Genomic DNA, 14,841 nt, shown 5'->3' with positions numbered 1-14,841 from the left:
GTTAAAAAGAAAAATCAGTTTATTGTTATAAATAAATTAATAATACATTCTTTAGATGAATTAAAAGTCACACATAATTTCGTTAACAATTATTTAAAAAGAAAAGGATAACCAGAAAGGTGTTTATGGAAGATTTAAATTACATATTACCTATGTACAATATTTTCTGAAAGAACACAACGTTGTCCATATTATTCCACAGTCCGTAAATTGAAAACACTTAAAATTCTAAGTTCCAGTAAAAAAAAAAAAAAAAAAAAAAAAAAATCTTAAGAAAGTCCTGTTTAATCCAATCACTTATCGTGCACATGAATTTCATTACTTGTTACGTCTACAGAGTGACCTGCAAGGAAGAGAGAAAAAAATCGATTAGTTACAAATGTTCTTCATTGCGAATCTCCAGCTATTCTCGAAAATAAAAACCAACGTCTCGTAGGCCCATTACCTGTTCATTTAAGAATTTTCTGGTGTCACCCTGATATTGGAGAACATTCTGTGATACTGAATTTGCACACACAGCTACAGTTGTCTTATTTTTCGATGACCTTAAAACCACTATAGCACGTTCTTTGCACATCCTAATGAAACGAGACGATAAAAGTGTAAGTTTTCGTTAAGTAAAATGCATGATTCAGATAAAGACTATTGATTGGTAGAGTTAAGATGTAGAGCTGGGAATAACACTTTATTTAAAAAACAGTATCAACGAAGTTATTGTCCCATGACCCTCTCTCTCACTGGTGCTGTAGGATGATGTTGAAGTCCAATGGTACCGAAGAGCTAAGGAGTTTCCTTCGTAAGTGCTCTCGCTCAAAAGACGATCATCGATACAGAACGACTAAGAAGTGCCCAAACACGAATGACAAATCATCAGATCGAAAATGGCCAAGAAATGACCAAAATCATGCTCTCTCAATTGCTTTTGACCCGAACATCCCTTTAGCGTCATAAGCGTAAAGACGGAAGAAACATCCTGTTACTCGTACAAAGTTTGTCACACAAAGTTTGTCAATTACTCCAAATCGAAGCAGACAACGCCCTTATTACATCCTTCAGCTGACCCAACAGAAAGTGGCCAGGCTTGGGAACCGAGCTTGTAGGTGTTACATTTCAGAATCCAGGAAAAATTGGTCATTGACGTCAAAATTCTTGTTTATGGCTGCCAATACCTCCTTGTCGCTGCGACGAGTGGCACGTAAACGATCGAAGAGGACAATGTCTGTATGTTGACATATGAATGTAAGGATCAGTAAGATACAAATTCATTGAGAAAGCACATCATCTCATCATAATTAAACTTAAAAGCAGCATGTGTAAGACTTGTAGACATGAAGCATAGCAAGAAGGTGAGGACAGGGATGAAAGTTTCGGGAAACTACTGCCACAGTTTTTTTTTCTTTTTTTTCTTTTCTTTTCTTTCTTTTTCTTTTTTTTTCTTTTTTTTTTTTTTTTTTGCAAAAAGTTTTGTAAATACAAGGATTTCCTTGTAGGCAGCAAAGAATGAATAAGAAACGAACTCTTTTCCTAAATGTTTGTATGTAGCTGTCAGCTGGTGACGTCAGGGGGAATGAAGGTTATTATTGACCATTCAGGTGCTGAACTCGAACTTGGAGATGTATGAAACTGCTTGGCTCTCGGTGTTACACAACTGCTTTCCAAAAATGAAGAAACATGGGCGGATTCCTTGATCACTTGCCATAACACTAAGGTTAGCCTGGTCTCAATTGTAGACAAGACATTGAAAATGAAAATGAAATGAAATCTATCATTTTCACGTCTCATGGTCACATCGTGTACACAAAGAACACGATGATGATGAGAAGGAATGGAAAAAACTGGGAGGAAACGAGAGAACTCGAAGCAAAGTGATGCACACCGTAAGGTCCACTTGGTGTGAGCTAGGATTGATTTAGGGATCGCATGTACCACGACGTCCTCTCTATACACATTCATTTTATGCTTTAATATATCATTCTAGTCACACGTCGTGTCTTAAACGAAATTTCAGATGGTATTAAAAAATATAATACTAATTAGAATTACCACTGACAAGAAAAAGACCAAGAAAAATAATGCAATAAGCAGAGGCGTATTTAAGGGGGGATTCCGGGCTTAAGCCGCCCCGAAATTTTATTTACTATTTATAGTACGTAAATGAAATATCTTGTACAATTTTCACATTTCCAGGAATAAAGATAGCAAAGCCTTCCGAAACAAAATCGTAAATACGCCACTGGCAAACTTCTAAAGATACTTAATATTCTTTCCTAGTGAACGAAAATTCAATTGAAAACAGTAACTTTCAAGACTGAAAATTAATATATTTCTTGAAAGAAAGGAAATCTACTTGATAAACAATGTTCTCAAATGTAGTGTCACTAATGTGAGGAATGAAATTCTTTGTTTTTCCATAATTGCATTGATCTGGAATAAGTTTTGTCACCATCAGTCGTAGGTCTGACTCTACATTAAGACGATTTTGCTTCAACAATAATAAGACCACAGCGCAATATTATTGTTTCAGAGTTGTTCTTAACATTGTTGGAAAGGAAGTGTTGTTTCAAAACCAACGTCGTGTGCAGTGGCGTATTTAGGGGGGGGGGGCTTCCGGGCTTAAGCCCCTCCCGAAATCTTACTTACTATAGTAAAATATATGAAATATCTTGCAGAATTTTCACATTTTCAGGCAAGGCACCCCCCTCGAAAGTTAGCAAAGCCCCTCCCGAAACAAAATCGTAAATATGCCACTGGTTGAGTGTGTATGTAATTTTGGTACTTTTTATCTTTCCACAAATTCATTGAATCAAAGTAACGTTCTTATTTCTCTGTTTCGATCTATCTTCCAAAACAATTTTACGTTAACGGCATGCAAGCTGATCGAAGAGTTACTCCAGTGGCGGATATAGGAACATATTTTTAGAAATTCCAGAATTGGGGCGGAAGCCTTGATGTTTATAAGCATAAAAATGACTAACATTTACTTTCTTTTTTTCTTTTTAAATGGAATTGGTAGTGGTGCTGGGAGCTTTCCACCGCTTGAAGATGAAATCCATGAAATTCCAATGCGTCGTGCGGTTAATGTACAACTGCTTTTGAAAAAGTGCCCTAACATAGAAGGAATTTCTCTCACTTGAAGAAGTCCTACATGACGGTTTACCGGCTTCATGGCAGAAATTTAGTAAAGTACGAAAACATTTAAATTTACAAACGTAAGCATAATTTCTAATTGCTTTCTCTTTTAGTAACTGAAGAAACTGAAGAAACAACTTCTTGTGTAAGAGCTCAGAGTTTCATTTTATTACAACACAATTCAATTTTTAGGCGTCGTGGACTCTATTTTGAGAACTACTACATTAAGATGTTAACATATTGACTCCGTTAAGAGATAATTTCACTAGTTATGTATTCCAAAGGCAGAACTCAAAAATTCACTTTTGTTCAGGTGTTGTCACATAGAGCAACAGCCGGACGTAGTAACAATTCGATCTTGTTAAGTCTGTACGTGTGGGTCTAATAATATTTATTCTTGAAGGTACAATGAAATTAAGGAAAAAATATCTAGTTATGTCTCACTATTTCTGCACAATAGGATCAGTAAGTAAAGGGGTTGAGTAGTTGAATGTTATTTTTGGTTTAAATCAGTGACGTATTTTCGATTTTGTTCCTTAGGGGTTCGCTAACTTTATTCCTCGAAATGTGAAAATTCTGAAAGATATTTCACTTACTTTAAAATAGTAAATAAAATTTCGGCCGGGAGGGGGGCTTAAGCCCTTCCTTAAATACGCCACTGGTTTAAATAGAGGGTTAAGGGAGAAGATCAAACATATTAAGAGTATACTGCCTCCAAACCAAGAAATAATTTTCCCTTTCTCTTTCAATAAGTGTGGTATGAACAGACATAACCGTTCAATAAGATATCACATAATTAAGACAATATATAACATAGTTCAGAAGTATAATAACTCTTTGAAACTAACTGAAGCTCGGTCTATCACATTTTTTATGCTCTACCAGCTAAACAACATAAATACATACCGACTACTTGCCCTGAAGAATGGTGATCGCCCTTATGTAATGCATCTGCAGCAGTAAAAGGCATAACATCTTCAGAACGGTAATATGGAGTTCCAAATATCCAGTACTGCAATTTTGCCCACAGAGTCTTGAAAAAGTTCGTGAAAAATCTTGGTGATTCCTCAGATCTCGATTTGTCCTCATTCATCTCTCCTCTGCTATCAACAATCGGTTGATTAATGTTTTGAAGCGAAGTGTCCGAGGAATTTAGGAAAGAAATTAAGAACGCCACATTCTGCTTGAATTCTTCTGGCTCCTGTACATTGGTGTTTGTCAGTTTATTGTAACTGTGTATTAAACAAAGGAAGAAACCAAGATCTATGTTCTTATGTTTCTGTATGAGATCAGGATTTCCTAAACATTTCAGGTTAATATCTGCCGCTTGCAAATCACGAAATGGACCTGTAAAACAAAACGAATAATAATAATAATAATAATGATGATAATAATAATAATAATAATAATAATAATAATAATAATAATAATAATAATAATAATAATAATAATAATAATAATAATAATAATAATAATAATAATAATTTTAGCCACACTTCCAGGTCGATTGAAATTACTTGTTCTAGACAATTTAATTTTGTCTTTAAAATCGTAATTTAAATTTTAACTTGATGATTTCATATAATATAACTGGTCTTAAATAAGTCGACAATTTCAGGACTAGATTTACTAGTTGCGTAGATATGCCAGAAACTTGCAGAAAATTATTTATCTAGATCCCATAAAGGAAAAAAAAGGTAGTAACAGTGCGTCACAGAACGTAGGAAGATTTGTAGAAACTTTGGTAACAGTTTTCAAAGTGAAATTTTGTTTCAAGAGAAACATTAACAAAGTCCATGGAGTTATGAAGAAACATTAGTAATCATGCTGTTTATTGAAGAAACGGGTGAAGTGTGTTCTTTTGTTCATTCGTAACTTTCATTGTTTCATACTTCTCTAACATGACAGTATTTAACAAAAATGGGGGAAGTTTTAAGAAACATTTCGGGAGTACAGGGGCTAGTAATTTTTATTTTAAATCGCGCGCGTGCGCGAGAGTAAATTAAATATCTTCATTGCTGAATAATTTCAACCTCTTAATAACGGTTGAATAAAAATTAATATATGAGGAGAAAGAGCAGAACCTCATGCCTAGTATTTGAGACAAAATTCATGGTTAATGGACTCAAGTGATCGATATCAAATGTAGAAGCAACAAGGAAAGAAATAGATGAGATTAGAAATTTTAGATACATTATTACTGATGATGTGAAATGCGAATGTGAAATACAATCAAGGATAAGAGTTTATTTTTTTTTAGATTCCCGATTAAGGAGTTTAGAAAAAGCGTATAGTGTGAAGTATTGTTTAATATGCAGGAGAAACATGGACAAAAAAGATGGAAGCTTTCGGATAGAGGGAAGTAGGCAATGACTTATGAAAAAGTCTGATAGAACATACATTGCCTAGTCTGTATCTACTTAAAATCCAGTAATTGTTATGTAAACTGTCGAACATGTTTCCTTAATCGCCAGGGAGGCGGGTAAATTTAAGCTGGTTCTCATTTTCTTGACTAATTTTAAACCGAAGCATTGAAGATGATAATGAATCATAATAGAGAAAATAGAGCACCATATTCCAGCAAAATCTATTATTTTTTAAAAAAGAAAGTGGAATATATTTTTCAATGCTCGTATAAAATACTTGCGGCAATTAAGGCCCAGTGCAAAATTTCGTAGGTTAGAATCACTGTAGGAGAAATCTGACACCAAAATGAGCGATTTGTCACACAATGCCTGCTTGAGAGAGTTAATCTTCTTGTGCTGGTTAGACGGAATACTGGTAGTATTGAAGCATAGAGAAGCCAGTTTCCATGCGCTGATATAATTTAGGGGGGCAAAGTTAAGTTCATTTTTTTCTGTGTATAATAAAGCTAACCCGAAACATCTTGTATATTTGTGAGGATCATAGTGTTTAGTTTTTGGTATAGTAGATACTTCGTTTTAGTTCGAAACATGTTTGTAAATAATGATTTATGAAAAGATGAGTACATGATCGGTAAATAATTCCCACCAAAAATCTATTGGCCCTTATTACCCCACAACACGTGTATGCATTGTTAAATACTTAGAAACTCTCAACTTGAATCTGTGTTACTTTGTTATTCTTGCTTGGTCAGTGCCAGCCTCTGAAGTCTATCGTATTCGGGTCTAGTTGTTGACTATGGGGGTTCGCAGCTTCGAGTTCTGTGTTGGCATCTTTCATAATGTAAATTTCAATTTTTAATGCATACGAATGGTTCATACCACTCACTGTTTTTGGGTATACTCTAAGCACACTTTCATGAGGTTCTAAGCGTTCGAGGTATCATGGTATCGTTCATTATACGACAAAGAATGGATTGGTGACATGCGAAGCTGTAAAGAGTGTGGTGTATGGGTACATAACGAATGGATTTGCTTGGTCGACACCAATGATGAAGAATTCAATTGCTACAACTGTTATCAAGTGTAAATATTGTTGAAACTTAGTGTGAAGTCTGTTCCCAATGATGATTTATTTATTATATGTCCAAGCTTATTCTTCAAAATTCAGTTAGTTGCCACGACTTAACTAACGACTGCATAACACAAGGGAGATTAATTATATCCTTATTATTTCATATCCATATTGTTACTAAATATCGCTTTATTATTAGTATTTGAAGTGTTTTAAAAATGTTAGGTGTTAATTGAGTTCCAGTTGTCTCTCAGATCGTAAAATTTTATTTTTCAAATGGTGGGCCTTATTTGCCTACCATGCGGGTAATAAGGCCATTTTGTACGTTTCTCTTTCAATACGTTTTTCTTACATTTAGTCCATTGTTTAAGTTAAAGTAAATATACCGGTACCATAAGATAGATAAAACATTGACAAAAAATGCATATAAATTTTTGTCTATTACATCATAAGTATTTAAGTAATAAAGCATTTATATTTAGGTGGGCCTTATTTGCATCAAGTACCTTATATGTATCCTTTTTAATGAAAAATACCGCGGAACACTTTTCTTAATGTGGGGATGAGGGAAGCAGCAAATTCATCCTTTGCTTCTTGGTAGTCTTAACAGAAAGCAGTGAGATGATTGGAAAGTCTCAAGTATACTGTGTACTACTTTGATCAAAATCCAATAATTACGGTGAAAGTTATTCAGAAAAAATATTTTCTTACCATATTATTTAAATAAGGAAACTCCGAAACTTGGAGAAACTTCCCCATCTTTGTATCCACTTCTACCAACTTATACTTGACTGTTTTCAACCATAATCAATAAGAGACGATCGAGATATTATGAAGGGAATATTTAATTGACTTCAAAAGTAAAGAGTACGGACATTGTTCTGTGTTGCAAGCAGGTAGTACGAGCAAAATTTTTAACTTTATTTAGATTTCAGAGACAATGAGTTCATGCACATCCGAGAATGTGAGGTAGACATAGCTCCTTAGTATATTTTAGTGAATTCTTAATTGTGTCTTTTAATAGAATATTGCATTATCATAAGCAACACTTCACATCTTAATTTAAGCAGATGAAAAAAAATCATTCAAATATATATGAGAAAGAGCAAGGGTCACAATATGGAGCTTTGAGGTACACTAGATATTTCAATTATTATATCGTGACTTTCTTTTATTTTTGTTGAAGAGTATAGCAAAATGCTCGTAAATACTTTAAACCATGCCTCTAAAACCTATTTTCTTTACCATTTTTAAAGTAATAATCGTATTTCAGTGCATCAAATACCTTCTTCAGATTAATAAATAATCTAGCAGCTAGGTTATTATAGTTTTTACTTTCTGGTATTTCTATTGCTATATCAGCTATAGCATTTAAACTATTGTGGAATGACTATGCTTTACACTAGCAAGGGTTATTTTGCACCGAACGGAAGAAATGTTTCGCTGAAGTATGAATAAAAGTCATGTTTTGCTCGAATATTCGGTGCAAAGATACTCACATTACGGTACTTGATTTTCTAGCTACATATAATTAATAATATTTACAACAGAAATTCATAGAATCCAAATATTTTATTATTCTATTATGTCAACATTTTTATAGTACTTTTAAAATCAAACTTAGTACGATATTGCTCTATGGTTATTTGGATTTAATTTATAGTGGTCCTTAGAATTTACAATAACGTTCTTAATTTTACACAGTTCCGGAATGTCTCTAAAATAAAGGCATTAGAACGAAAAATACGTACTTAATTAAATTTTTAACGGAAACGAAACAAATATATATATATATATATATATATATATATATATATATATATATATATATATATATATATATATATATATATATATATATATATATATATATAAAATAAAAAGGCTAATGACGGAGATATATATGATACAGTACGCCTTATTTAGTTCTTCAAAGCGATAAGTGTGAGTTCGAACCTCATGCGCAGTATTTGACAAAATTGATGGTTAATGTACTCAAGCGATCGATATCAAACGTAGAAGCAACAAGGAAAGAAATAGATGAGGTTAGGAATTTTAGATATCAGGGTACTATACATTATTACTGATGATATGAAATACGAATGTGAAATATAAGCAAGGATAAGAGTTTATTTTTTAGATTCTCGATTAAGGAGTTTAGAAAAAGCGTATAGTGTGAAGTATTGTTTAATATGCAGGAGAAACATGGACAAAAAAGATGGAAGCTTTCGAATTGTGGCAATGAAGAAGAATGCAGAAAAATAGCTAGGTCGAACGGAAAACGAATGAGAAAGTAGTAGAAATAGTAGGGGAGAGGAGAACAATTTTAGATCTAATCGAAAAGAGAATCTATTTGGAACCAGGGCTAAAAAGGAACTTTCACGATGGAGGGTATGGTAGCAGGAAAAAGAAGGGGCGAAAGAGGCAACAATTGAGAGACGGTATTAAAGCAGAAAACTCGTACGTGAAGACGAAAAGGTCAGTTGAAGTTCGTGATGATGGAAGATTCTTAGTTGTAGCAAGATCTATCAAAAGTGGCAGAATAACTTTGATAATGACCATTAACAAAATATATACGAAAATAATTTTTACCGTAACTAGAACCTGGTTCTAATATAAGTATCAACTTACCTTGCATTCCCAATAAGAGTGTCCTGTTAGGACGATGAAGTTCACCCTCCACTGACAGTTCATTCGGAGTTCCCTTATTTCCCTCCTCCAATGAAGTTGTTTTATTTCTGAACGTCACCATAACTGCAACACTTGTGTGTTGGTCTTCTGACAGCAAATATTCCAAATTATCTGGCGAAAGTTTTGTATAATTTTTAATTTGGCATCCAAAGAAGCCTTCCTCCATTTCATTGTCTATCATTGATATGTTTGGATATCCTTGACAACGTAGGTCAACGTCTGCCATTTCGAGACCAACAAAAGTTCTCATTAAGAGCATAAATTTGTGGTCTATTGTCACATTTGGGGTTGCTTGTAAAAGATCCAAGGTAAGTTGATTTTGGACCAGCAAGTTTATGTCCTCGCCTGGAAAAAAGATTTTAAAAAAGAATAATTTTGAAAAGTGTTGAACGTATATTGAATGATGTGTGTGAATACTATTAAACTTGTTAACTTAGCCTTTTCTCTAAGTTGGCTACCTGCCCAACTTGATACAAGTTTTATTGAACTTGCATTTTACCATAACTCATGCACTGTTTATTACTCTAAACGGGGAAGTATCAGAAAATTTTAATTATCCTCCGGAAGTTATCGAGTGATTTAGATCAACTGGGCTTGGGTAAACATTAAACTCAACAAGAAAATTTTGGAGAAAATTATTCATATGTGTCATTTACTTTCTTAAAAGGTGGAACTAGTTGCTAGTAAGATGCACGATGGAGAACATAAAAGCTCGTAGTGTGATTAAGTTTCTGAGGTTGATTGGTTACAACGACCGGCAGAATCATAATGAAATGAACCTTGTGTATGGTGGTGACTGCCCGTCTTATGACTCTATTGTAAAATGGAAGAGGAATTTTCAAATCGCATGTCCCTTAAAGACTTTAACATCCATGAATCACGAAAACGAGGACGCCCGAGTGAGGAAAGTCGTACAGCTGATCCTGGAAGACCAATGAATAAGTATTCATAATATTATACAGCAAAGTGGACTCAGCTATGGGAATGTGTGAAAATGAATGATTTCACATGTATGAGTCACTAGCATGTTGGGATCGGTAATTTATTGATGATTTTTCTTCAAGGTAAAACATGACGTGGCATATTGAGTATCTTTTCTTCCCTGGGATTGGAAAATGCATACTTCTTAATCGATTTCATATTTATATAGTAATTAATAAGTAGCATAGTCACGTGTACACCAATTATTATTATTAATTATTTGAACTGAAAGGGATAAGAGATTTCTACCATTTCCAGTTTTAGTAAAGGCGTTAGAGTGGAGATAAAATATATTTAAAAAACTTAATTATGACAGAAATAGCTCCTCGCCAAATTATCTTAGAATCAAGGTTAAAACCGGAAGCATTTGATTTGTACCACTTCCGGTTTGAATACGTTTTAAACGGAGAAAATAGTACGGTACCTATTTCTAGAAAGATAACTTGATTTCTTAAAAAAAACAAACTTGTCGCAACCTCTTAATGTTTTTGCTGTATCTAGATCAATTTTGAAACCGGAAGTTGTATTAGATTTTTTACCATTTTCGGTTTTAATATAGAATTACGAATGGAAGTGAAACGGATTGTTGAGAAGTGTAATTGATTGCAGAAAACAGCTTCATTCTATCAATTAAGATATCTACATTATAGCAATCAACGTTGGTTCATTTTATGCTATTTCCGGTTTTATTAGATATATTAGAGTGGAGATGGAATACAATTTTGAGATACCTAATTTATTGCAGAAAAGCGCTTCTTGCTATCTGTTATCGTTTTTCCTCTATAATGATGAACGACAAAACCGGAAGTGGTTGTTTTCAACCACTTCTGGTTTGAATAGAGGATTGAAACAGAAGCTAGTGCCTATTCTTAGAACGCCAAATCAATTGTAAGTAACTGCTTTACACTATCTGTTATAGTTTTGCTTTATGCAAAGAAATATTGAAACCTGAAGTTATGGATGATTTATGAGGGTAGAAGTTTGAATAGAGAGTTCGGAATGGAAATACAATGTACTGTTGGGATGGTTAACCGATTCCAAAAAGCCACACTTCTTTATCAATTGATATTTTTGCTCTGCGACTTAGCAGAGTAAATCATCCTACATTTAGATTCTAGGACTTTGTAATAGGCTACTACAGAGTACAACTGGAGGCCGAATAATGATGATGAGAATTTCGAATCCAATACTGTTGGTATTACACATAAAGTTGAAGATGTGTCTAGTCATTAATAGACAGGAATTCTACGTCATAGATTGTGCATGAACTCTTGGACGTCTTAGGTCAATGTTCGACATTTTTTTTGTTTACTTGTAAAGGTAAGCGTTGCAAGGTGAGATAAGTATTAGTAGGTCTTGAGAAGGGCGGATCCAGTAAAGGCGATCGGGGCGATAGCCTCCCCCCCACATGAAGAGGAAACTTTCTTATTTTATACATAAATAAAACAAGTACCAGAGTTTGGAACTCTTAAAAGTAGCTCTAAGTAGCAGTATTACAACCCACCGCCCCGGCGCCCAGAAATTCGTCCTGGATCCGCCCCTGGTTTTGAGTATTGTTCTTTCCGTCTTTATGCAACAACAAGGTAAAGATAGATAGAACCTGGTACTAACGTGGACTCCGACCACAGCCACAGTGTGAATGTGAACCCTATACAATTATTGGCCAATTTGCACACGATACCGACAAAATCGGAGGAAGCCCCGATAATATCGGTGTCGGTGATGACCGAAGTAAGCGACATACACAAAAAAATCTTCTCCATATATGAAAACAAATTTAAAAAAATAATAATTGGGAAAATTATTTTTTAAAACAAGGACTACAAAAACTGTTCTGAAGAGGTGTGGAGGACGGTACAAAACTTAGAAAAAATAGTCCTGTGCCTAAACATGTTTAGATTTAACAGTGCCGTTTTAAATTGATGCCATAAACATATTATTTTCGTTTCGATGAGAATTGATGCTGCGGTACAATGCAAACTATATTAGTTTTAATTTTTGTTGAAACACTGTTACATATTGTTTGTTTATTATTTTGTTTTCCATGCAATTAACACTAATGTCATAGTAGATAAATAATAAGATTCGAATTAGTAATTCTCTTTTACATTGCTCCATACATGCACTGGTGCAAATCCCGGAGGGATGAAGGGGACATGTTCCCTCCAATCTTAGAACTGAGGGAATTGCCCCCCCCCTCAATAATCCGATTTGAAATGTGTTTCTTTCGGAGAGAAATTTGATTATTTGTGTCCAGTCGCCAGAAAGGAAAGTGAGATGAAATTAATGTCCACTCAGAATAAGCCTCAAATCTGCCTGCCTCCCAATGTTGAAGACAACTCTGCTCCCCTGATCCTCCACGCATTGTTTCTCGATTACAGAAATATTTTGAATATCGCTATATATATTACCCGTCCCCCTCCCCTGTTGAAGACAGATTTGCGCTGTTGCATACATACCTGTGGTTTCTCGTTTCCTTTTATCCATGAACTCAAAATCCTGGGCAAGGCTTGCATAAACTTCTCGCCATGATTTTTGTTTTTCAATTCTGTCCTTGAAAGAGTCTGTTATCTTATCCCATACGCAAGGTCTATATTCCACAAGTTCAATAAAGGTTAAAATATCGAATGGAAAAATTCCTGCCATCTCTAGAAATCTAAGCAAAACTAGAAAGGTAAGAATTCAATAATACACAACCTTTTCAACCAGTCACTGTAGCTAAACTGCAGAACTCTATCAGTGGTTGATCCCTGTACAAAGGGAGAGGGAAAACTTGGATACATAGCTTTGATCTTTGATTTCAATTGCCATTCCACAAATTATTTTTTAAAATGGGGGATTTGGGATAGTTTTGGAAGTAAGAGAAAAAATCTGCAACAAGTGAAGCATCAAGTTACAAATAACTAGTCCTTGGAGCTTTGGAAAGAGTGTTTGATTGTGCTGGTTTCGTTTCAAAATAATAATAATTCTACTTTGACGTGTCAACAAATATTCTATTCAATCATTGCTTATTGAGTGGAACCGGGAAAAGTGATCTGCACACAATTCTGATGAAAATAAAAGAAAGTAATAATAATCAGGATTTTTTCCATATGCTTATGTTCACAGTGTATCAAACTTTGAAAATTACGCTTAAATTAATTTTCAGAATGTATAAAAATTTAAATGCACTAATAGCTTACAAAAATATACCATCAAAGAGTGTGTGTGTGTGTGAGAGAGAGAGAGAGAGAAAGAACAAAAACAAAAAAGGGAGTGGAAATAATCAAGGAATTGGTTATCTAAATTTCCTATATTCTATTTGGTAATAGCTATTTAGAGGGAAACCAGTACTCTTCAGACTTCCCACATTTTATACTTATTTAATAAAGGGAATTACCTACTCCAAAACAGAGACTGTAAAAAAATAATACGCTGTTCCGAAGTTGTTTATAGGACAAGATAATAATAATATTATTATACAATTGTAATAGAAAAATGGAAACAACAAAATTCCGAAGACAAGAAACGAAACAAAAATACACAGCGCCTTGTCACTCACTCTCTTCATCTAACCCACTGGCCGGCCGACATTATCGGCCGCATATGCATCCAATCATAAGAAAACATTGCCCCTAACAAAATTGGAGTCGGCGATACCGCCGACAATATCGGGGGCTTGGCCAACAGCATCTGCGTGTCGGAGGATCGGCCTATAATATCGGTGGCGTGTGCAAGCTAAGATTTGAGTACATTGAAGTCGATTTCACCTCTGACATTATCGGTGCTTCCACCGATATTATCGTTGCCGTGTGCAAACGCACTTAGGCCGTTCCCTACCACATAATGTCACGTACAAAAGACCAGCATTTTAGGATAACGCCACTGACCCCAGGAAAGCGTTAGCAGAATTTATGAATACCTGAGTTAGTTATTCTAGCCTTGTCGAGGAGCAGCAGATTCGACAAAAGCCTTCTATCCCTCAACAGTGCCTCACTGGCTTGGGGAAAGACACAGGGATCAGGGGAGAAATCAGGGGAAAGACACAGAACTATCAAAACAAGACATGCTGGCATGTGAACTAACATCCCTGGATTAACATACAAAAATATACCTGCAGAGTTGCCAGATTTATCTGTAGATCTACAGACTTTTGAAAGCTTTAGGAAGAGAAGAATTTTTGGTGTAATCTGCAAATTTCTTTTTGTATTATTATGTATTGTATACAGTGGATTTATACAGTATATTTAGGGGGCTTCCGAGCTTAACCCCCCGAAAGTTAGCAAAGACCCAAGAAACAAAATCGTAAATACGCTACTGATTGTATATAACAAACACCCATATGAACTTAAACCTTTGTGGTCCTTTTTTATTTCCCGAGTTCGTTTGAACAGGCCTCAGTAAATTTGCCAGATTGCAGTGATTGATATATGACAATTTATTTTCCAGACTTAAAACAAACACCATTAAGGCTACCTATTAAAACACGGTCAACACAACACGGCTTAATTATTGTTCACTAGATGTAGTAGCAAGAAAATAATGAAACAATTAACATTCCCCATTAAACAATATCAACTGTGAATATCAAATCTAGTACGGATTTCATCTCGGATTGAAATG

At 34.6% G+C, this 14,841-nt stretch overlaps 1 protein-coding gene across 3 annotated transcripts in view; it reads right to left on the bottom strand.

The window, feature by feature from the left end:
* The window catches only part of LOC145683683 (uncharacterized), a 51,717-nt gene continuing 36,876 nt past the window's right edge, over positions 1-14,841 (bottom strand). For all 3 annotated transcript variants that reach the window (XM_081755037.1, XM_081755039.1, XM_081755038.1), the window contains 3 exons: positions 9,199-9,603; positions 4,036-4,476; positions 1-343 (listed from right to left, as the gene is read on the bottom strand). In XM_081755037.1, coding sequence (XP_081611163.1) covers positions 294-343; positions 4,036-4,476; positions 9,199-9,603 — 896 coding nt within the window. In that variant the 3' untranslated portion in view covers positions 1-293. The remainder of the gene's footprint in view (positions 344-4,035; positions 4,477-9,198; positions 9,604-14,841) is intronic.

The sequence above is a fragment of the Thermobia domestica genome, chromosome 4 (genome assembly GCF_964235325.1).
Source record: "Thermobia domestica chromosome 4, izTheDome1.hap1.1, whole genome shotgun sequence".
Taxonomy (NCBI): Eukaryota; Metazoa; Arthropoda; class Insecta; order Zygentoma; family Lepismatidae; genus Thermobia; species Thermobia domestica.
Note: the sequence above shows the minus strand (reverse complement) of the source record. Positions and strands in the feature narration are given on the sequence as shown.